Raw genomic sequence first — 22,179 nt, 5'->3', positions numbered from 1 at the left:
AAGGAATTTTTTAAGGAGAAAACAAGGTAACAAAGTTGGCAACTGTGTACTGTGAAATTTGGAAAATAAATGCCAATCCACTAAGAAGGTTTTTCTAAAAATTTACTTCATGAAGATGACAAATCTAAGTCACACAAAACTTACTTGAGTAAAACACGAACACGGGACCACTTAAAAACTCTGGAAAATCTAGAAGAGTCTTTCCAGATTCCCTTGAAGTATTCAACGAAATGCATCTGCTTATTTTATTTTAAATTTTTAGCTATCCCCAAAACATATGAATACACACTATGGAGACACCACCTACGAATCCTCCCTGGGCACCTGTCCTTACCTGCTCCCCTCCTGAGAGGAAGCCACCAGCATGTGAGTGTGTCTTTCTAGTCCTTATTCTACGAGCGCACACGTAACTTATCGAAATACCCAACATACATACTTAAGGGAGATTTAGTATTGCTTTATGTGTATTTATTTATACAAACCACACTCAAAGCGTTTACCAGCGAACGGCTTCTTCAGCCGCAGGCTGGTATTCCACAGTACGCGGAGACCCCGGCTGACCGCGCGGGTCCTCACGAATGACAACTGCCTTGCCGTTTAACAAGGGGACCGCAGCCTCCCTGCACCCGTGTCACGGCATCAAGGGTGGAACCGCTAGGTGGGAAGACAGTGAGCACTCGAGGGTTCTACAGTTGAAAGGACAGGGCCGAGCACCCTCTGAAAGGGCTGTGCCCCTTCACACTCCACCGGATGCAGGGGGTCCTCACCTCCTCCCCGCCGCCGCCAGCACGTGCGGACGCCGTGGACTGTGTGTGGGGTGGGGGCACGGGGTGGAAAGTTGAGCTTGGAAGCGTCAGACAAACAAGAGAGAAGGGAACTAACACTGGCAAGGACACAGCACGTACCCAGCACTCTATGGGGTGCCTTATCATTACAGACAAAGCACGTTTAGGACCTACATTTTCACAGGGCAGTTGGATCCCCGATCTTCCAACACGGGCGGCTGACCTAAATTCAGGGCACCTGTGATAGTCACTTTCCATAGTGTCTGGACGTGAGTACCGTGTTGGAACAGCCGTCGGGGCTCCCCTACCAAGGGCCAACACAGTATTAACGCACACCCCCTAGTGGGGACAAAAGTTACAGACGCCCAGCGCTGTACATCCCTCCTCCGCCACGGGGAACTCTGTCAGACCGAGGGCAGAATTCTCTCACTGTGCAAACTAAAACTACATGAAGGTGTCATACATATGTGTGGTTTATAATTCACCCTTCGACTCTCTGTGGAGAGCTGATAATTAGAAAAGCATTCTTCATGGGTTCTAGGTTAATAGGATCACTGGAGCCAAAGGTTAAAAACTTAGAGCAAGAAAAGTTCAAAAACAAAATAAGTTAAATACGAATTAGCCCAGAAATGTTCTAAAACTTATTTAAATAAGTTTTTAAAATTTAGCCTTTCAAGGTCTCCCACTGGCTAAACATGGGCTACTATGAGCATAAAGTTGTCTCACGTGATTGTAACGCATTGAAAAAATAAAAATCCAGGAATTTATGGTAGGGACGGGGGCTGCGCAGATGAGGAGGGGGGAAGGAGAGACGGAGGGAGGGAAAAGCTCTTGTGCACAGGAGTAGAGAGAAGAGCAGCAAATCTCATATAATAATCCAGGCGAGGCTATTCGATAGGCGCTGGAACCAACCATCATGTGAAAGGTCACTGGGGAACAGGGTATTCACAGGACGTCACAGCATGATCCCATGGGTTCCTTGTTAACTGCAAAGGGAAAACGGTCCCCTGTGGTAAGTCACTGTCTTAGCCAAGGGACCAAACTCTGCATCACTCAGAGTGGGACACCGAACACCACGGGCCTCTGGATGAGACGCAACGTGAAGCACACAGTGTCTGACGCTAAGTATCCCACACGAAAATACTTAACCTGATCTAATTAAGCCTCAGACTTAGTAAGAGACACTAAAAAGAAATAACGATCTAGTGCAGTGCATAAACCCTGGTTGGATCCTGATTTTTAAAACAACAAAAAGGTATAAAATTTATTTTTGTGACAATTGGGAAATTTGAAAACCGAATCGTTAGATATCATAAAGTATTTGTCATTTGTAAGGTGTAATAATGTAACTGTGGTAATGCAGAGAAATGTTATTTTTAGCAGATGCTTGATAAAGTATTTAGGTCACGATGTCTGCAATATTCTTTCAAATGGTGCAAAAAAAACTAAAATCTCTATAGATAAAACCAATATGGTGATTGTTAACTGTTGAATCTCCTGAAGGGTGAATAGGGTATTTGATATATTCTTTTTTTTTTTTTTTTAAGCTTTCACAATTTTTATTAAATCCTAGTCTAGTTTAATATCTGATTTTATAGACATTATCCCATGGTGAACATGTTTAATAAGTGAAAGCAAATCAGACATCTCACCTAAGTCATTATTTTCTGCAGACTAAGCAATAACTACACAGAACACTATGGGTAATGACATACACTTGCTCAGATGATACATTCCTTTAACCATTCCACATGTTTAAAATGCTCTTAATCTAAAGTTGTAACAACAACAACAACAACAACAACAACAACAAAACACCTCTCATTCATCACACACTCTTTCTGCTGGCCTCATTGCTCACACTTCTGTTCGCAAGCTGTCTCTCTTGGACCGGATTCCCTCCTCCTAGAATGCGAGTGTCTCCCAGGGGTCTGGAAGGTGCCCAGTGCTGGGACAGCCTGAGTGAGCAGGGCAGGCTCAGTCACTGCACTTGTGGAGCTCGTGGCGGGTGAGGGGTCATTCAGTGGGAGATAAAGGACGACAGAGGTGCTCGGACTGGAAGGACAGGGTGCTCAGGGAGAGCAGCTCGGGGACATGTGGCCTGATCTGAGGGAGGCGGGGGAGAGGCAGGGTGAGAAGAGCTTCTGCAAGGAAATGACATGAAATCAGGCCCGAAGCCGGTAAGGGGCACAGCCTGCCAGGCAGGAGCAGCCGCAGGCGTGAGGACCCGAAGGTGAGCAGGAATGGTGACCCAGGGAACAAAGTGTTTGACAGGGCTGGAGTCTGAGGGGTGGGAGCAGAGACGAGGCCGTCGGGGAGGGCCCACATCCCTCGGGCCTCATGAAGCAGTGGCAGTGTGACGGCCAAGGGGAAACTCCTGACGGTCAGTTCCAGCAGCGAGTGACCCGGCCCAGGCGCGTGCTGGGAAGATCCTCTAGCTAGTGCTGAGCAGAATGCCCTACGTACGGCGGGCAGGCCTGGAGGCAGGCACCGGTTAGGGAGTGAGGTGAGCAGAGACTCAGGCCACAGCGACGGACATGCAATGGTCACGCGGGAGACCGGTGGGTCTCTGGCCATCTGGATGTACGATGAGGATGAGCAGACAGAAGCAAGACATGGCCCCAAGTGGTGCCACTCAGTGAGGTGGGACACGCGGAAGCAGGGTGGGTGGGGCAGCACGGTGAGCTCAGGGTTAGGAACATGTGAGGACGCCTGATGAACCCTGCTCCGCCCGGGGCTCTCCGGGTGCGATGCCCAGAGGCTGTTACAGAGGTGGGCACAGAGCCCAGGGAAGAGCTCAGGATGGAAACGTGGCTTTGGGCGTCGCCAGCACAGACACAGCTAATGAATGAGGCCAGAAGGCGAAGGGGACGGCCCAAAGGAGAGTCCTGTGGGGAAAGAAGACCCTGAACAGTGCCACACACTGGACATGTGGGGACCCTGCGAAGGAGCTTCTCTTCACCTCTGCAGCCCACAGCACAGCCTGCGGCAGCCGTCACAAAGCGCTTACAGACCAGGTGCCCCCACGGCTGCTAGCACAAGACAGAAGCTATCACGGCGTACTAACAGCTCTGCAGGTCTGAGAGTTTTCTGTCTCAAAAAACTTTAAAATTAAAATAGTCAGTTGGTTAATATTACCCCAAAGACAATTTGCTAGCATTACCTACAATCATTTCGTTCCACCTCCATTTCAGAGATGGTAAAACTGACAACCAGATATTCAGTTCTTTTCGAAGTCATTACAATATTGTGCCCGTGTACTCAGATATGATTACAGATCAATTTCTGAATCTTCAACATGGACACTAGTCAAATCTAGAACATTTACAACCAAATGCTCATTTTTACCTACTCTAAAAAGCCCATTTTAAAGTCAATACAAAAGTTTCTAGAAACTCAAACATCAAATATCAAAAGTCTTAACAGCAACTCCACACAACAATGACCGCGCAGACACTGGGCCACAGAGGTGATGGGAAGGAAATTCCCCTTATGCTGGTGACACGCTCTATGACGTACAGTATAAAACGCTGACCAAGTGACCAGTGCTGGTACAAATGGCCCAGCAATCAGCCAATCATTTCCAAATCATTTGTTGATTTTTAGAAACTGGTAGTATTTTTTTATCTCACACAGCTTCAAAAGCTAAATGCTACTGCGGAGCCTCCATCTGACACAGGGAGCATGTCAAAATCCTCTCATGCCGGCTCCGTCATCCTGGTACGGGCTAAGCGACCTGCAGGCTCAATAAACAGATTTCTCCTGCTACTGCTATTGATGGAGAATTGGCATGAAAACCTTTTCCAGCCTTTTTGAAGCTTCTCAGATTTTATACAACCAGTATGTTTATTGTTGGATTTATCAGAACATAATGTTGAGTCAGGCCAGACATGAAAAGGTACGGCATGGTAGTTAAGGACAAGGCTCTTTGCCAAGCCACGGCTTCCAGGTCATACTCTGTGAGTTAAAAGGGACACGGCTTTCATGTGCCTCAGTGTCCTCATCCAGACAATGACGACGGTTCTCAAAAGGAGTTAGTATCCACTGGAACCCTGCCTGTCACAGAGCAGCACTACGTTAGCATTCATGTTCGTTTTTATTAATAATGAACATCAGTTAATTATTAATTAATGTGAATGAGGCAGACAATGAATTCATCCTACTAAATGGTGGTGAAGTTCCACAGGGACAAAGCAAAGGGAGACTCACACTGAAGGCATTCTTGTCTCTAATCTGCCTCCACAGGCTCTGTCCGTCCCCATCTCAGATCTGCCCTGGACGAGCACCTGTCTGGGCTGACAGCAGCCGCCCAAACGCCTACCAAACACCTGTTAGCTCTCTCAGGTGTGCTTACAGCCAGGCTGTGGGCTGCAGTTCCCACAAGTGAACACACGAGGGCGGCTCTCTGGCCAGCAGCCACAGCCTCCAGAAGCCAGAGAGTGCTGGGCAGCCCCAGCGTGTCCACTTGGTGCCCTCCAATCCAGGCCAGCAGTGTAGGCGGGGCACAGGATGGGCCTCCTTGTCTGGGGGAGCCAATGGCAGGGAAGCAGGACTTTCAGGAATTTGATTGGCATAGGCAGTGGCCAATCAGATCAGAGAACACCAACACCTTGGGAGAGGGAGACTCTGGGGGGAGAGTGTGCAGGACTACTTAACCCCCGATGTGGCCACACCAGGGCAATCCACCCATGTTTAGCTGAATATCAGTCCCAGTGAGGTTAGCCATGGGACAACTGCCATCACTGAATATACTAATGACCCGAGTCCTCACACGTGCGCTTAAAATAAGCCAGGGTGTCATGAAAGGTACAAACAGAAGGAGCCACTTACCTTGGGCTGCGTATCTACAAGAACCATCCTCCACTAGAACGTTATAGAAAGGCTGATGGTGGCCGTGCGGCAGGCTGTGGACGTTCATGTTCCGGATCCACTCGTGTCCCATCATGCAGGTGGGGTCCCAACCATAGATCACACAGTTATAGCCATACCTAATTAACACAAGAGCACAGCAGATCAGGTCCCCGGGACCCTGTCACAGCAACCGGGAAATGCACACAGAGGCTCCTCGGAAGCTCACGCTCTTACCAACTTACCTGTTTTCACTCCATGGTGACTCATTTTTCAGGACGCCATGGCCCTTTTTATGAACACCTCTACTTATCAACACAGCACTTCACTCGGAAAAGAATGAGCTTTTCAACAAAGAGAATGTTATACAAATGGCAAAAGGTACTGGGACCCTGGCCTGACAACAAGACACCAAAACCAATTCTAGTAAAACAAAGACCTAGATGTACAATGCAGAACTTTTAAAATATAAAATAGATTCATGACTCGAGACAGGGAAAGACTTCTTAAACAAGGCACTAAAAATACAATCTTTAAAGGAAAAGACTAATTTGACATCACTGAAACTAAGAGACTAATGGGCCCTCACTCAAAAACCAAAAAAAATAGGACAACTGGAGAAACACGAATTCTGACTAGGTATTTGATGATGTTAAGGAACTGGTTTTTAAGCTGTGACAACAGAGAGACAGAGAGAGAGAGAGAGAGAGAGAGAGAGAGAGAGAGAGGGAGGGAGGGAGAGAGAGAGAGAGAGAGAGAGAGAGAGAACCTTTACCTTTTGGAGATACAGACTGAGACAGCTACAGATGAAATGACATCTGATATTTGTTTCAGTGAATCCCGGGAGAAGGGTATGGAGAGTGGATGAACCAGTGAAGACTGACCTATTACGGTAACTGCTGACGCTAGAGCTTGGGAAGGTCACGTGGCTCATTATCTACTCTTATATATGTTGGAAAATTTCCATAATAAAGTTAAAAATAATACAATAAAAGAATGAAAAACACTAGCCCACAACTGGGAAAAGACATTTGCTAACATAGAGACGAGTATACAGAATAAAGAACTGCAAATCAGTAAGGAAGACTAATAACAGAATAGAAAAATAAACAAAATACTTGCAGAGGTGCTTACTAAAAGGAAATTGGGTGGCTAGTAAACATATAAAGAACCTCAACCTGCTTAGTAATCAGGGAAACATAAATTAAAACCACAATGAAATACCCCTTGCCATTTACCACGTAAGTACATTTTTAAAGGTCTGGCAATAACACTTGGCAAGAAAAGGAACTCTCAGCTCCTGGCCTGCTGGTGGGATATAAAGTGGTCCAATCACTTTGGATGCAATTTGATTTTGCTTAGTGAATAAACCATGTGCACATCCTATGACCCAACGCATCTCTACCCACCACTCAGATTTGAACTGCTTGAGACTGAAGGACTAGAGAGCAAGAACAACGAGGAAATGAGAGAAAAAACCCTTGGCTTACAGAGCTGCTTCCATCCTCCAGCACAGAGAAGGGTCAAACACCTAAAGGCTGCTAAAAACATCAGAAGATCTCAGTTAGGAAAGGGAGTCGTTGCTTAAAAAACACAAAGGTTGAAGACATGGTTCAGCTCTGTCTCCCCCATCGTGGGCACCCAGTAAACGATCGATCGACCGTGCACAGTCGCTGCTTCCAGAGTCAGGTCCTCCTCCCACTGTGTCACTGGAAACCGCTCATGAGACACGCACGCGTGTCCTCCGCAGCCCCCTCGGGAGCGGACGCCGCAGGACAGGACAATCGGTTGCACTCACCTCTTATGCTTCATAATGAGCCCGATGGAGTAGCAGACATCTCTGTGCTTCTCATCGGAACGCAGCTTCACCTCCACGCCTACCTCCTCCTTTTTGCGCTCTATGTGCTCTAAAGTGTGCTGCACCAGGTAGCCCACCGCCCCGTGCTGCCCGGGGTCTAGGGTTTGGATGTGCTGGAGGATGTCAAGCACCTTCAAGACAAGACAGAAAGACTAGGAGATAATATTTTCAGCTAGGCCTTTTCTTTTTCGCAGCTTGGGATTTAGACCTACCTACCTAGCCTACCAAAGGACGGCAAGGAGCGGCTGGCTGTTCTCTGACCGACTCTCACCAAGTCAGCGCTGCGTGTGCCCAGCCAGGGCTGGGTCGCTTCTAACGCTGGCAGCTGGCTGAGGGCAGCCCGGCTCCACCAGTGTGGATGCAAGGAGTCGTTCAGAAATCGCTGCTCTGGAGTGAGCACCGGGTACGCAGGCGAGGGCTGCCCTCTACGGCACGTTGGGATTAGGTGGACTCTAACAGGGTCTGACGTTCTTCATCAGTGTGGAAATTGTGGGAATCCCTATTTTTTAATACACAGAAAGGAAACAATTTGAACCTGCTGCTCTTGAATTGGGGGGAAAAAAATGGCAAACTGCTTTAATCGAGAGACCAAGAGGACGTTCTGACACAAATGCTGGGTAAGATAGAGAGGGTCACAGCGAGGGCACGAAAGAGGTAAGTTCACTTGGTTGATGATGTTATGTTAGAAGGAAGCCAGGTGCATCAGGGTTCTGGGATCCCACTGGCCACTTCCGTGACCTTAACTCATAATGGAATTCAGTATTCAAGTGGGCAGTGGAGAAACCACCTCTGTGCAGAACTCAGACTACTGCAGTAGCTGGCAGTAGCGTAACTGTCCGACTCCGCTGTTACATTCCCTCTACTGTACATGGTGCCTCTACAGAAAAATTAAAATCCAAATAAAGTTAACCCCCCCACACACAATTATTTAGCACCTATTATGTTTACAGCATTTGGCATAGGGTTCCTGACAAGTTTCTCCTTCCAGCTTACCGAGTCCTAAATGACAGCCTGCTTAGTAGACAAAGCAACCTGGATTGTAGGCTCAGATTCGTCAGACTAGCTGTGTCTACCTTTGAATTCGTTTCTTCGCTTATCAGATGACTAATCACTGTCCTACTATTTCCTGATATGTTTTGAGCCTGCAGAGGTGTCGGGAAAACTAGTTTCATGCAATGTAAGACGTTATTATTCTAAAACCCAACCTCGCATTTCAGACTGAGATTCGCAGGATCCTGACATTTACCGAACACTTATCCTCTGCTGGTCACTGGGCCGGGCCCATCATATTTTTTATTACACTTCATCTCCTAATTTGAAGGTCATTAATTTCTTGACATTCAAATTGGGAGTTAAGATTAAGTGGAAAGGAAAAATGACCTTTAGTCCCTGCCAACCTCCAGAAGAGGGACCAGCCTTAGTGAAGGTAAGTTAGGTGGCCTAAGGTCACAGTTATGGAGACGTGGAGTAAGGCTGTGACCCTGGGTCTGTCACCAGGTCTCAACCACCATGGTACAAGGGCAAGAGTAGGAGCATTTTAATTAACTACTATGAAACGTTTCAAACACATAAAAATGGGCAGAACAGTATAACGCTGAGTACCACAAACCCAGTTTCAACAAGAGTGGACTGATAGCCACTCCCTATCCACTTCCAACTTCCAAGAGGGAGGGCGCTTTTTTTTTTTTTTTTTGAGACAGAGTCTCACTCTGTTGCCTGGGCTAGAGTGCCATGACATCAGCCTAGCTCACAGCAACCTCAAACTCCTGAGCTCAAGCAATCCTTCTGCCTCTGCCTCCCAAGTAGCTGGGACTACAGGCATGCACCACCATGCCCAGCTAATTTTTCTATATATTTTTAGTTGTCCAATTAATTTCTTTCTATTTTTAGTAGAGACAGGGTCTCGCTCTTGCTCAGGCTGGTTTCGAACTTCTGAGCTCAAACAATTCGCCTGCCTCGGCCTCCCAGAGAGCTAGGATTACAAGCGTGAGCCACCGCGCCCGGCCCCAAGAGGGCGCTTTTAATTTGGGGACCTTGGCGGCGTTTACCCTTTGTAGCTAAAAGCATCCCACTTGAACAAGAGGCGTCTATTTGCAGTGCTTGCACAATGGCTGTCCTTGTGTACCGACGTAGATCCAATGAGTTACTTTCCTGCCCCTCTGCTGGGCCCCACGCACACAGCTCCCCCTCCTTTCCTGGCACTGGTTGCCCCGCTTCCACAGATAAGTAAAATGGTCAGAACGTGGGTATCTTCAGAGCACAAAGGAAGTCCAGATAAGGTTCAGCAATAATAACCTCTCCTTCCCTGGACGTGCGGTTGGGAGTGAAGGGAGATTGCAGAAACAGAGAAGACACAGTGCTAAGGGGCCTGGCGTGTTTGCAAAGGACAGTGCTGACAGCCAGGCACCGTGCTGTCCCCAACCAAATGCTCTAGGCCGAGAATGCCCAGTGTCCACAACTTTCGGGGTGGAGATCTTGGAATGGGGTCTATCACCTGTGATGCATACCCCAATGCTGCTCCTTGAAGGGGTGGGGAACCTGTGGCCTTGGGGACACATGTGGCTTTCTGGATCCTTGAGTGCAGCCTTTTGACTGAATCCAAATTTTATAAATCCTTTTATTGAAAGGTGTGCAGCAGAGAAAAATAAAGCTTTTCTTGCCTCCTTTGGTGCTTAAAAAAGAACAATCTTGAAATCAGAAGGCCACAGGTTTCCTACCACTTTTTCCATGAAGCGCCAGAGAGGAAACATTTTAGGTTTTTCTGGGCCTTATGGTGTCTGACTCAACTACTCAACTCTGCCACTGTAGCTTGAAAGAAGTTATAGACAACAAGGAGACAAATAAAACTTATTCACAAAAGCAGGCGTGTGGCCCACAGGCTGTAGTTGCTGAACCCTGCTAGTTGGTTTGAACTGCAGGTTTCCCCTACGCCTCTCTGAGGCTCTTGGCTCTATTTTCTTGACATCCACTTATCTGTGGGACTGTCTACCTTTGGGGCTTCAGGCATCAGACCCTGATGCTGAGAGCCCTTGCCAAAGGACATAGGACATCTGCACTCGATGGCTCCAGGCCAGGACAAATTCAACATACCCCAAACCAAACATTTTCTCCTACCCTCCAAACAGGCCTATTCTCCAAATAACCAATTTTAGAGTAGGACAAATTGCCCCCTTGTTAGAAAATCTAGATATCCTCTTTGAGTCTTCTTTATTCATATTTAATGAAGTTTGGTCATTTCTTAATCATTCATTAAAATAATTTTTGAGCACCTACTGTGTGCCAGGAATTGTGCTGAGAGCCTGGGGAGTGGCTGCAGTGAGGACCAAAAAAGATGTGGTCTATGGGGCAGGATGACTGACCTGCGGCTGCCACAGACTCAGACGAAGTTCTGTGAAGGGCGTGCACAGGCACGACGGGAGAACTTGAGCTCACTGTGCACAGGCACCAGGAAGGGCCTGCAGAGGCGGCAGAGCGGAAGCTGATGGCTCAGCAGCAGGGAGCCGGCCCATGCAGCAGAGGAATCGGCACAGATGCAGCACCGCACGGGGCTGAAGCAAGACAGCCCCGACAGCAGAGGACGTGGCTAGGGCGGCAGAGCACCAACGGGGTGGCCATGAGAGACGGGGGGTGGTCAGGCAGGCAGGGCCAGGCCACCAAGAACTGTAGGCTGCACTGAGACAGACAAGTCTGATCTTCCGGGCAACAGGGGAGCCGCTCCGAGGGCTCTGAGCCGTAACGGGATATAACTGGCCACCTTGTATAAGAGGTTCTCAGTGGCTCAGAGTAGAGGGAAGGAGACCAAGCGGGGGGCCGTGCACTACCCAGGCTGGAGAAGTACTGTTCCCGGTGGGCTGACTCTCCCCCGCCTGGAAGACAGAGCCAGGGACAGGTGCACAGTAGATGCCTGGACACGTTGGTCTGGAGCCCAGGGTCCAGGCAGGAAGCCCCTGATGTGGCAGCTGACAGCATACAGGTGGTGACGGAAGCAAGGAGAAGAAGGGAGGTGACCTGGGAGAAAGGTCTGGGGTAAAAGAAGTTTAGAAATGACCCTCCAGTGTGCAGCCTTGAAGGAGAGACAGAGGACAAGGAAGGAGCCAGAGCCTGAGAACTGGAGACCACAGAGAGACGGGAACACAATGTTTTGAGGCGGGAGTGGCCCACGTGATCAAGAAAGATAAGGAAAGAAAAGTATCTGCTGGATTTAGCAACAAGGAAAACGGTTTGAGCAAAAGGGGTCACTGGCTTCCCTGGCAAGAACAGCGCCTGTGGAGGTGGGACGGGAACAGAGCCTCCTGTTCTGGGCAGTGAGAGGCGGGGTGGCCATGGCACAGAAGTTCAGAACTTCGCTATGCCGGGAGGAGAGAGAAGGTGATGGCCCCAGGGAAGTGCCTGGAGGGCAGACGTGGAGTGCTCTGTTTTTCTTCTCAAGGAAGGGAGGGGAGTTTGCCTTGAAAAGCTGGAGGGCTACCTTTCCCGCTGAAGCGCAGAGAGGGAGGGAACGAACAGCTATGGATCGAAATGAGGCACAGGTCTGGCAGCAGGAAGTAGAAGAAAGTACCCACCTGTTGGCCTCTGCAGAAATGCTCTTGCCTTAGCCCACTGTACCGTGGGGTTGGCTTAGATGCCACCCTGCCCAGGTTGAACTCCTGGTGCCATCAAGGTACGCACAGGAGATCTCCACAAGTTATTTAACTTTTGGATGCCTCAATTTCATTATTGGTAAAATGGCAAAAATAAAAACAGTATTGACCCTATATGGTCGCTGAGAACACAGAAGGAAGTATTCAGTAAGTGTCGGTGACTTCTAAAACTTTGACATCCTATGCTATTTCCATCACAGCCACAATAACCCTGGATGCATCGTGTCCGTGATCTGGAAGGCTTGTGTCTCTGAGCTCTTCCTGACTCCATTCAATTGAAAACAGGCAAACTTCAGGTCTCCCCAGCTCGGGAGTGTGTCTCCTTCACCAAGTAAGGCCAAAGCCTTCCACAAACTGATCTCAGCCCCCTCACCCCAAATTTTATACACACACACATGCATTTGTATGTATATACATACATGCATTTGTGTGTGCATACATTCTACAGAATTTACATTTAAAGAATCTTGCTTTGCTCTGCATTTCACGAATTACCATGAAATTCCTTAACAAATCTAAAGTAAAAAGTGACAGGAATTGGTTATACCAGGCTATCAAAAATACATTTACAAAAATGAAAAAATAAAAACAAATGATTAAATCCTGGACAAGAGAGCAGTAGTAGGTGGCAACTTCAACAGAGTCTACTTTCCCACTAATTCCTCTATCACATTACATGGTTTTTTTTCTTAAAAAATTAAATTAAATTTTTAAATTTTTTTTACCATCAGTTACCAAGAAATACACGGATGTTCTATCTGGGCTACAGATGACATCTTAAAACAGGAGCCCTGGGATTTTCTCATTGATGCATCCTTTCTTAGAACTATTTTAGCTCTTTGAAGTTATGAATTAATGAGACAATTTAAAGCTAAGCAATGGAGAGTCATTTATTTTCTCGAGAAAGATTCTACCCCTCTGTAAGCACGCGAGGTGAGTTTACGGCGATGGCCCTGTGACACAGAATTAAAATTTCTCACCAAACTATTCTAAACAAACAGAAAGGATTATTAACAGATTTCCAGGGGAAAGCAAGGTGTGCTGGGAACGTGCAGGTGATACACAGTCGGACTCTGAGTGCTGCATCCACAGCTTGCTGAGATGTCAGCACTGCGGCCTCCTGAAAGTGCTTGCTGCTGGCCAACGGGGGCCGTTACAAAACTGAGAAAATGCAAGTGCAGCAGTATCAAAATTCAACGGTTTTCAAAGACATAACCAGTCCTTACCTAGTCCAGTGGCTGGACTTGAACATACCTAAGGTCCAATTTTCCTATATCAAACGGGCATTTATCTACGGCCGATGCAGTTGCTAACAGCACAGCTGGAGGTCGGACAGTCACAGCTTTGCTCCCCCATGCTGAGTGAGGGTGACTCGGGAAAACAGTCTTGGGGCCTTGGTGGGTGAATGGTGGGAGCAGAGGCTTTGTGGTTCTGAGGCTTAAGGGGCTGACCACAAAGAGAACAGGCAACTCCTGGTGGTAGAACCAATTTTCCTTAGAATAAGGGGAGAGAGAAAAAAATCTAACTGGTGGGTCAAGATGGGGAGACTTTGAATAAATTTATGTTTATCCCCCACGTTAATACAAGGATAAGCTTGACACAGCCGCCTTGCAAATCTAGGACTCCTCTCTCTAAGGCAAGTGTGAAGCATCAAAGTAAAATAATTACCTTCTCTGGCCAGATTCCCAGGTGGAAGTAAAGCCTTGCTTGGAGGAGAAGAAGCTGCACCTGGTCTGGGTACATTGCCAGGTACAAATCCAATGAGTCTCTTAGGAGCTGGTACGACTGGTCGATGCCTTCCCTAGCAGAGGAAAAATCATCTTTGTCTCATCCTGTGTGCTTCTGAGCCAAGACCCTCTTTTTCAAGACCCAGGTTTTAAAAATAACCAACACAAATCCCAAACCTTTTCTGATTCTGATATTTCCTCCCTGTTCAGCAAAGAGATATAATACTCTTAACAAAAAAATACACAATAAATATAAATCTTGTACCCCATTTTGGTGATGGGCACTAAATTAAAATTATAAGCATTTTTATTAAGTAGTCACCTCAATAACACTGTATATAATTAAAAATGAATTCCAAACAGAGCATAGAGGATATTTCCGGGCAGTGAAACTATTCTGTATGATACTATAATGGTGGATACATGGCATTATGTATTTGTCCAAGCCCACAGAATGTACAACGCCTGGAGTGAAGTCCAATGTAAACTATGGACTAGGGGTGATAATGATGTGTCAATGTTGGTTCACCGATTTTAACAAATGTACCACCCTGGTGGGGGATGGTGGGGGAGGCTGTGCGTGTGGCGGGGGAAGGGGACATATGGGAACTCTCTGTACTTTCTACTCAATTCTGCTGTCAACCTAAAATGGCTCCAAACAATAAAGTCCATTAAAAAGAAAACATTCTCTCATGAGACAGAAAATTATTACCGTAACATACAACCTACAACTTTCTATTTTCCCTGTAGGACAAATTTCCTTGGACTCAAAAGCAAGACAGTTTCATACTTTTGCTTCTTTTCTTCTCTAAATGATAGAAAGGTATAAATTAAAAGATGACAAAGCACTTTCACAGGAGAACATCCTGTCCCTGAAAAATAATCTTTGCCAGTCTAAGACATTTTGTTACTGAAGAATGCTGTCAGCATTTACAAAGAGAACTTGTCCAAGTCCACTGCAAAGATCTCAGAAGTCATTTGGCACATCTCCACCACATTTGAGCGTCTAAAGACACACACTCTGCAGAAGTACTGGAGAACCTTACCGCTTCCCCAGGCTTAACAGGTTTCCCACCATTCTCTGCAGGACCTTCTTCACGTTGACCACCCCGTACAGCGCTGCAGTCACGTGCTGGCCGATCAAATATTCACATTCTTTCACAGTCAGCTGCTTGCCCTTCCCGAAAGCATCTATGTAGATGTAGTCAAAGATGTCCAGGGTCGCCCTATCCAAAGAGCCAAATCTCAGATGAGAGTGGAACAACTGCAAGCTCTGCTGTGTCAAGACAACAGTGCGCTCATCTTTAAGAAACAGCACTGACATATGCTGTCTAATAGAAATTTTTAGAAAGATTACTCTTGAAACTCACTCTAGGAATATCTACCAGAACTTGAGAGAGAGATTGAGGTTGAGAGAAAGATTAATGGAATGCCCCACGCAGTCTATTAATTTCATAGATTAGCAATAGTTAACTGTGGATCCTGGGCCTTGAGGACCTACTGAAAGTTATGGTACCTCACACCAGAAGGATTCGGCTCTCAGTTCTGCTGACACGCTGAGCCCATCACGGTCACAGGCCAGGAACCCCGTGCTAGACCACAGAGAGCTGGGCCCCTGGACTCGATCACACAGCTGCTCCCACAGGACTGCCTCTGGCGAACCACGCCGTGTGCTTATACACAGGGCCTGGCCCACGCTGAGCAGTGGTGAGCAGCGTCACATGATGCAGGTTCTCTCCGCTTTGCCAAGTTCCTTCTCTGTGAGGGCCATGGAGAGATCTGCGTGGCTCTTTGTTTCAGGGCCAGTTTCTCATGAGCGATTGTGTCATCTGGATCTTATGCCCACTGTAAATCATGTAACAGATTTTCTCTTTGGCTGCTAAAAAAGCCCAGTTGAATTTCTTCCTCGAGTCATATTTATAGCCCACCTTTAGCAAAGATATAAGACTTACATAAATGTTCTAGAAACAAGGCACTCTTCAACTCTTTTTATGAGGCTAGAACCTCCCAAAGACAAACATATAAAAATTTATAGGCCACGATCATTTATGAGCATAAATGCAAAAATTCTGGATAAAATGTGCGTAAATCAAAGGTAGCAATATATTTTAAAAATATGTGATCATGCACCCCAAGAATGAAAGGAGAGATGAACATTAAAAAATCTATTTCTGCATACAGACGAAAAGAAAAAACCATAGGATCCTGAGAAGACAAAGGAAAAAAATGAAAACACACCTAATACTTAGCTATTTAGGACGGTAGCTTTCATAATTCTAAGGAAAAGTACTGCTCCCAAACATCATGCTTGATGGTGAAAAAAATTTTTTTTCTTTGAGACAGGGCCTGGTTATGTTACCCAGGCTGGCCTCAAACTCCTGGGTTCAAGTGATCCTTCCACCTCAGCCTCCCGAGTAGCTGGGACTATAAGCGCATGTCATGATGCCCCAGAGATTTAAAATTTTAAAAGCATTCCGTTTAAAGTTATATCCAAGGCAAGAATGCCTGTTATCATTTTTTCTATTCAACTTCATACAAAAGGATTTGGCCAGCAGAGTAGGGTAAGAGAAAGAAACAAATATTAGAAAAAAAGAAGAAACTGACACTATTCACTATTCTATGATTATTCACATAGCAAAGCCAAGAGTTGACAATTTATTAGCACTAATGATTTACGCAGCAAAGGCACTGAATAGCAAATCTATGTCTAAATACCAACCATATCCCTGAACACCATCAATACTTAGAAAATATGATTTTAAAAATTACCATTTACAATAGCAACAAAAATTTAAGGCACCTAAGAATAAATCTAACAAGATGTTAGCTCGCTGAAGAAAAGGATAAAATGTTTAAGGACAGTACAGATGACCTAAATAAATGGAGAAGTCCATGTTCACAGAAAGACTCAATAGTGAAACATTGGCAGTACCCCCCAGATTAATCTAGAACGCCAATCCAAAGTAATCTCTGGCTCCAATCAATATCCACAAAGGGTTTTTAAGGAACCTGATAAACTGATTCTAAATCTATACAGAAGAGCACAAACTAAAAACAGCCAAGGCAATTTTAGATGGGGGTCTCATCCTACCAGGTAACAGGAATAATGATAAAGTTACAGTACTTAAGACAATAGGGTCTTGGTGCAGGGACAGAGAACAGAGACCAAAGACAGAAAGCAGAGAGGACAGAGAGGGCCCACAGTCCAGTATCTTCCCTGAGGGCTGAGTCCTTTCTGGGTCTCAGTGCTTGTTTGTGCCACATGCCTGGGGGCCTACAAACTTGTCATTGATCATTTGCATTATAGTATATGCTCATTGTAGCCCAAGAAGAAAAAATAATACTGTTATTGCACACGATCCTACCCTGTAGTAAGTTACTGTGGCAAATAATATGGCAATTGGTGTTTTAAGTGCTTTATATTGTGCAGAAATTCTTGGATTGTTATATAAACATTTAAGAATATTTTAGAGATATTGGAGAGACTGGTTATTTAGGGAAGGGGATAGGCTGAAAAATCATTTTTCTCATTTGCAATAACGGAAAATAGGTATGGGTATCTACTATCCCCAAATTAAATTATCCAGTACATGTTTTAGGAACACGTATTTGGAAAACAAGGGAAACCTGTACAGTTATTTGAGAAAACATACATATGTAATGAACTATGTAAATCTGCATGGAAATAATGGTTCAAACTGGTTACCTGTGGAGAGGAGAGGAAGGAGAATGGGATAAGGATACCCAGAAGGCTTCGGCTACGTAATGTTTCATTGCTTAACCTGGGAGATAGGTAGATACTCAAAGACCAACTGGACTTTTCCCCCATGGAGCATCAGAAACTCTCCTAGGTGTAGAATGTGCTGGGTGGTCTCACTGAATTCTCCGAGCCATTTTAAGAGAAACGTTAACTCCGTTTTACAGAGGAAGAAACTAGGGCTCGGGGAAGCCAAGGTTTGAACCCAGCCTGACTTCAAAGCTCAGCTCCTTTCTATCACACTGCTCATCACTTCACAAGGCATGATAGTTAATCATTAAGAAGTAGTTTCAAAGAAGAGGAGATAGGTAAATACCTTTTTCTTTTTCCTCTAAGTGGCAGATTTAATGAGAAGATATTTCTACCTATTTGATGAACTATTTCTTTCAGAAAAGCTAGACTGAACTAGAAATAACCTTTTGCCCTATAGGATACTAAGTTTAAAAGAGAAAACAAAACTCATTATCCAGGTCTCTAAAACTGGCATCAGTCACCAACCCTGCCTAAAGGGGAACTGGCTATCCTGTTCCTTCTCTCCCGCCTCCCTCCCTCCCTTCCTCCCCCTCTCCTGCTGCACATTAGTGTGGGAAGAAGGGGAGATTTTATGGCAGAAAGTAAGAATCTCTTTAAGCACTCTTTGATCTGATCTGCTTTGAAACAAAAGGACTTGGAGAGCCACATTAAGACCTTGAAGTCCTGATTCTACTTTTTTTTAATTAAACTTCTTGAGATAATTGTAGAGTCATACACACAGCTGTAAGAAATGCAGAAAGATTCAGAGTACCCTTCCCCCAGTCTCCTCTGATGGTAACATCTTGTCTTGTGTCAATGTAGCACAACACAACCAGAACACTGACACTGATACAGTCAGAAATAAAACCGTTCCTTCCTAGCCTAGTCCTGTTTCTAACGTCTGTTTGGTTGCACCTCACTTAATGTTGAAAGCCAGGCTTCCTGTCCACACAGGGGGACTGAACCTTCAGGACCAAGACGGCATGTCACAGACGGCTTACCCTTCTGCGCCTTGGCACCACCGTAGTAAGAAGTGACTTGGGAAGTTGACAGGTTCCAGTGGGACTCCCAGCTGCCGGGCAATTGTCAAATAGAGCAGAGACATGCTGATTGGGATTCCTGTTCTGCGGATCAAAACCTAAAAGAGAAAAAATGCTTTTGGTTCCCAATTCACCAAGATGAACTACACGTTCTCATTCATTCAATAAAGGTTTTCATTAGGCACCTACTGTGCATCAGGCATGGTGCTTGTTCTTGACGCTTAAGTGGATGAATATTTCACTTATTTAGATCAGGGGTCAGCAAACTACCGCCCAAACTACAGTCCACCAACTATTTTTATACAGCCCGCCTAAGAAGAGCCTTTACATTTTTTAACGTTTGAGAAAACAGTCAAAAGAATACTATTTTGTGGCACATGAAAATTACATGAAATTCAAATTTCGATGTCCATATATAAAGTTTCGCTGGAACACAGCCCCGCTCATTTGTTTTTGTATTGTCTGTGCCTCTGTTCACACTACAATGGCAGAACTCGGTAGTTAAAGACAGAGACCATATGGTCCGCAAAGCTGAGATAATTTACCGCCTGGCCCTGTACAAAGAAAGTTTGCCAACCCCTGATTTACTCCCTCCTTCTTCCAGAAAGAATTTAAGACCATTTCCAGGAAAAGTGTGGAAGATGTAACAAAATAAAATGGAAGTAGCAGATAAAGCAATAGAGCAGGTATGAAAATGGAACCAGGCAGGAGGCGAATGAGACACAAATACTGAAGTTGTGAAGGCGTCCCGCAGCTGGCCCAGGGGTTCCCCCAACCTGCCCACAGCCAGTACAAAAAGGGGGCCCTCATGAGTGGCACAGTTTAGTGTTCACAAGACACACACTGACCAAACAGAGGTAGAGAGATGCCTGTTTCTAGTCAAATTTACCTCAAGGGTTTGCATACAAAGGACACTCCATGAAGACACAGATAAAATCCACAGCAAGATCCTTACAGGAGAGGGAAAACGAGTTTCACCGGACATTCAGAGATGGAACAGACATGGTACTTGCCCTCAAGAAGCGTACTCTTGCAGAGATGAGCTTAAAATATGTTTTTCTAGACCCACATTTACCTGGTGCATATATAAGTTTAGGGCATTATAGTAATCCATGCGATTCCCTTTGAACTTCAGTTGGTCATAAAGGACATAGTTCATGGCATCCAGCACCTGGCTCTGGAGTTCTATTTCCATTATCATGGAAGATTCACCTGAAACACAGAGACCTACTCTGGGACACAAGCACGAACAAGGCTGTGACTAGTGCCTGATTGAAACAACCCCCGACAGGCAGACACAGGCAATGGCCTAACATACCCATCAGGTGTTGCCCGTCTAGGGAGAGGGGGCATGTATTTAAAGTGTTTTACATGTCCAAGCAAACACGTGGTTGTCGTTGCTCACTTTTTCATGACATAACGGGAGCACACTAACACACCTCCCAAATTAACCACCTCCTCTAGGTTTTCTTTCGCAAATACGGCTGGATCCAAAGCAATGCCACACCTGCCTTGAAGGCCAAGCTGGGGTGGCGGCTGTTTATGCCCCGGAGGGTTTTGCAAACGAGCTCCACTATGCTGTCGATCTGGGCCTGGATGTCTTTGAGGCTGATGTCGGAGAGAGGATTGCAGTACTGGTCAATATACACAGCACCTGCAAATGAACAAGAATTGCAGAATAAATTCTTATTTTTACCCTGTTCTTATTAGTTTGTTATTTGACCCCCCACAACCTGGGCTCTTTATGCCATCCCACTAGCTAAGCTTCATATCTTGGCTGCCAGGCCTCCTGCTAATGCACTGAGAAGGAATAACAAATGTTTTCATGACAATGGAGCTTACACTTTACTTTTTTTTTTTTTTAATAAACCAAACCTCTTTCAGAGGTCACGGACTCAAGAAAGAAAAAAAAAAAACCTGCGTGATATGTGGCATATTCCCACATTCTATTACAAAAAAAGAAACAAATGCCATAAAGGAGATCTTTTCAAGCTACTTTTCTCTCCCTGTCTAACTCTCTTATTGGTTCAAAATCCAACGACTCCAGAAACTTAATGGTGTAAGACAGTTCCTTTATTCAAAAAAAACATTGAAAGCCCTCTGTGACAGACATGCCATTTCAACAAATTACACCTCTCAGGGGTGAGCAGCAAATGGACTCTGGAGATAACCCTGCTTGCAAGTGAGATAAACAGGGAAGCTGCAGCAGAGAGAGCTGCACAGAACACGCCGCAGACAGTCTCTTAAAATCACTATCCTTCGCAGCCTTAGCTAAATTTTAACCACAGCCTGAAGAGCTAGCTTCATCATTTGGTACGGGACAGTCTCACTGAAAAGCCCTTGAGTCATATTCAACTTAAGAGCTCTCAGACCAGCTCAGGATCCTGACCCCCCTGCCAACACCCCAAGGACCTGAAAGTAGGTGATGGGTGTTGGGAGACCTACTGCTGAGGGCTGGCTCCTGGGCCTCCATGGGCCAGGGCTGCCCGACCTGCAAGCGGCAGAGTTCGTGCTGCACTTCTTAAATCCACTCCACCCTAACGCTATGGTTCCCAGATTTCTTCAGTAGCACGGGCACTGTTCTACGCAGGCAGCAAGGATTGAAACCCTGGAGCCAACTTTCATTCACTCAACTACTCAGAAACCTTCAATGGCTTTCCAATGCCACTGGTTTGGATGGGCTATTTGAAAATTATAGCTTCATATTTGGAAAATGAAAAAGAAGTCTTCGTTTTCATACATAAGCTACAGAAAATAAAACTCATCAAACTATTCTTAACTGTGAAATAAACAGAAGATAGGATGACTCTCAACTCCAGTGTACATATGGGAGTATTCTGGGGTGGTAAGGATATTTTATTTTAATCAACTAAAACAGATTTTTCATTTCCTTTTGGATATTAGACTTTCCTATAATCAACGAGCATCTGCGCTAGGCATCGTGGGGCATACAGTGATCATAACACAAGGACCAGGAATATAAGAAACTCAGTGAATAGTCAGAGAAAAAAATGCATACACAGGAAACAGAAACGATGCAAGTCAGTTTACTACTCAATGCTACTGTGGTAGCTCTGCGGCCTGGAAAATCTGCAAGAAGCAGTCGAAACTCAATGGAAGTGAGGCTTCGGCTGAACTTTCCAGAGAGAATTGTGGGGAAGACAGATACCACAGATGAGGAAGTGAAGCCAGGTGCGTCTGTGTTGTGTCAATGGCCTGGCTGGAACAAATGGGACACTCTGGAGTGCAAGGGGCAAAGGTTTGGAGTTGGGGGGATGCCAGGATTGTGGAGGGCATTGAAAAGCAGGCAGAGATTTAACCAGAAAAAGGAAATCAGCCATCCACAATGCAGGTTTCATAGGGAGCAGTGAGAAGCTGGGTTTCAGGCTGGACAGGCACTGATAATCTGGCCGACTTGAGGGCAGGACGGGGGGATGTTCATGAAAACAAGTAGTACTTAGAATGCTGTTGCTGAGAGAGGGGGCCACAGCCCTCAAGAAAACAGTAACAGA

At 45.7% G+C, this 22,179-nt stretch overlaps 1 protein-coding gene across 2 annotated transcripts in view; it reads right to left on the bottom strand.

The window, feature by feature from the left end:
- Window positions 1-22,179, bottom strand: part of FBXO21 (F-box protein 21) — a 38,613-nt gene that overhangs the window by 5,469 nt on the left and 10,965 nt on the right. The window contains exons 5-11 of one of the 2 annotated variants that reach the window (XM_012662898.1): window positions 20,175-20,321; window positions 19,743-19,879; window positions 18,629-18,765; window positions 14,905-15,084; window positions 13,800-13,932; window positions 7,432-7,643; window positions 5,616-5,773 (exon numbers count right to left, since the gene is read on the bottom strand). In XM_012662898.1, coding sequence (XP_012518352.1) covers window positions 5,616-5,773; window positions 7,432-7,643; window positions 13,800-13,932; window positions 14,905-15,084; window positions 18,629-18,765; window positions 19,743-19,879; window positions 20,175-20,321 — 1,104 coding nt within the window. The remainder of the gene's footprint in view (window positions 1-5,615; window positions 5,774-7,431; window positions 7,644-13,799; window positions 13,933-14,904; window positions 15,085-18,628; window positions 18,766-19,742; window positions 19,880-20,174; window positions 20,322-22,179) is intronic. The other variant, XM_012662899.1, reaches the window with a different exon arrangement.

This window comes from Propithecus coquereli, unplaced genomic scaffold, assembly GCF_000956105.1.
Source record: "Propithecus coquereli isolate 6110/MARCELLA unplaced genomic scaffold, Pcoq_1.0 Scaffold789, whole genome shotgun sequence".
NCBI classification, from domain to species: Eukaryota; Metazoa; Chordata; class Mammalia; order Primates; family Indriidae; genus Propithecus; species Propithecus coquereli.
Note: the sequence above shows the minus strand (reverse complement) of the source record. Positions and strands in the feature narration are given on the sequence as shown.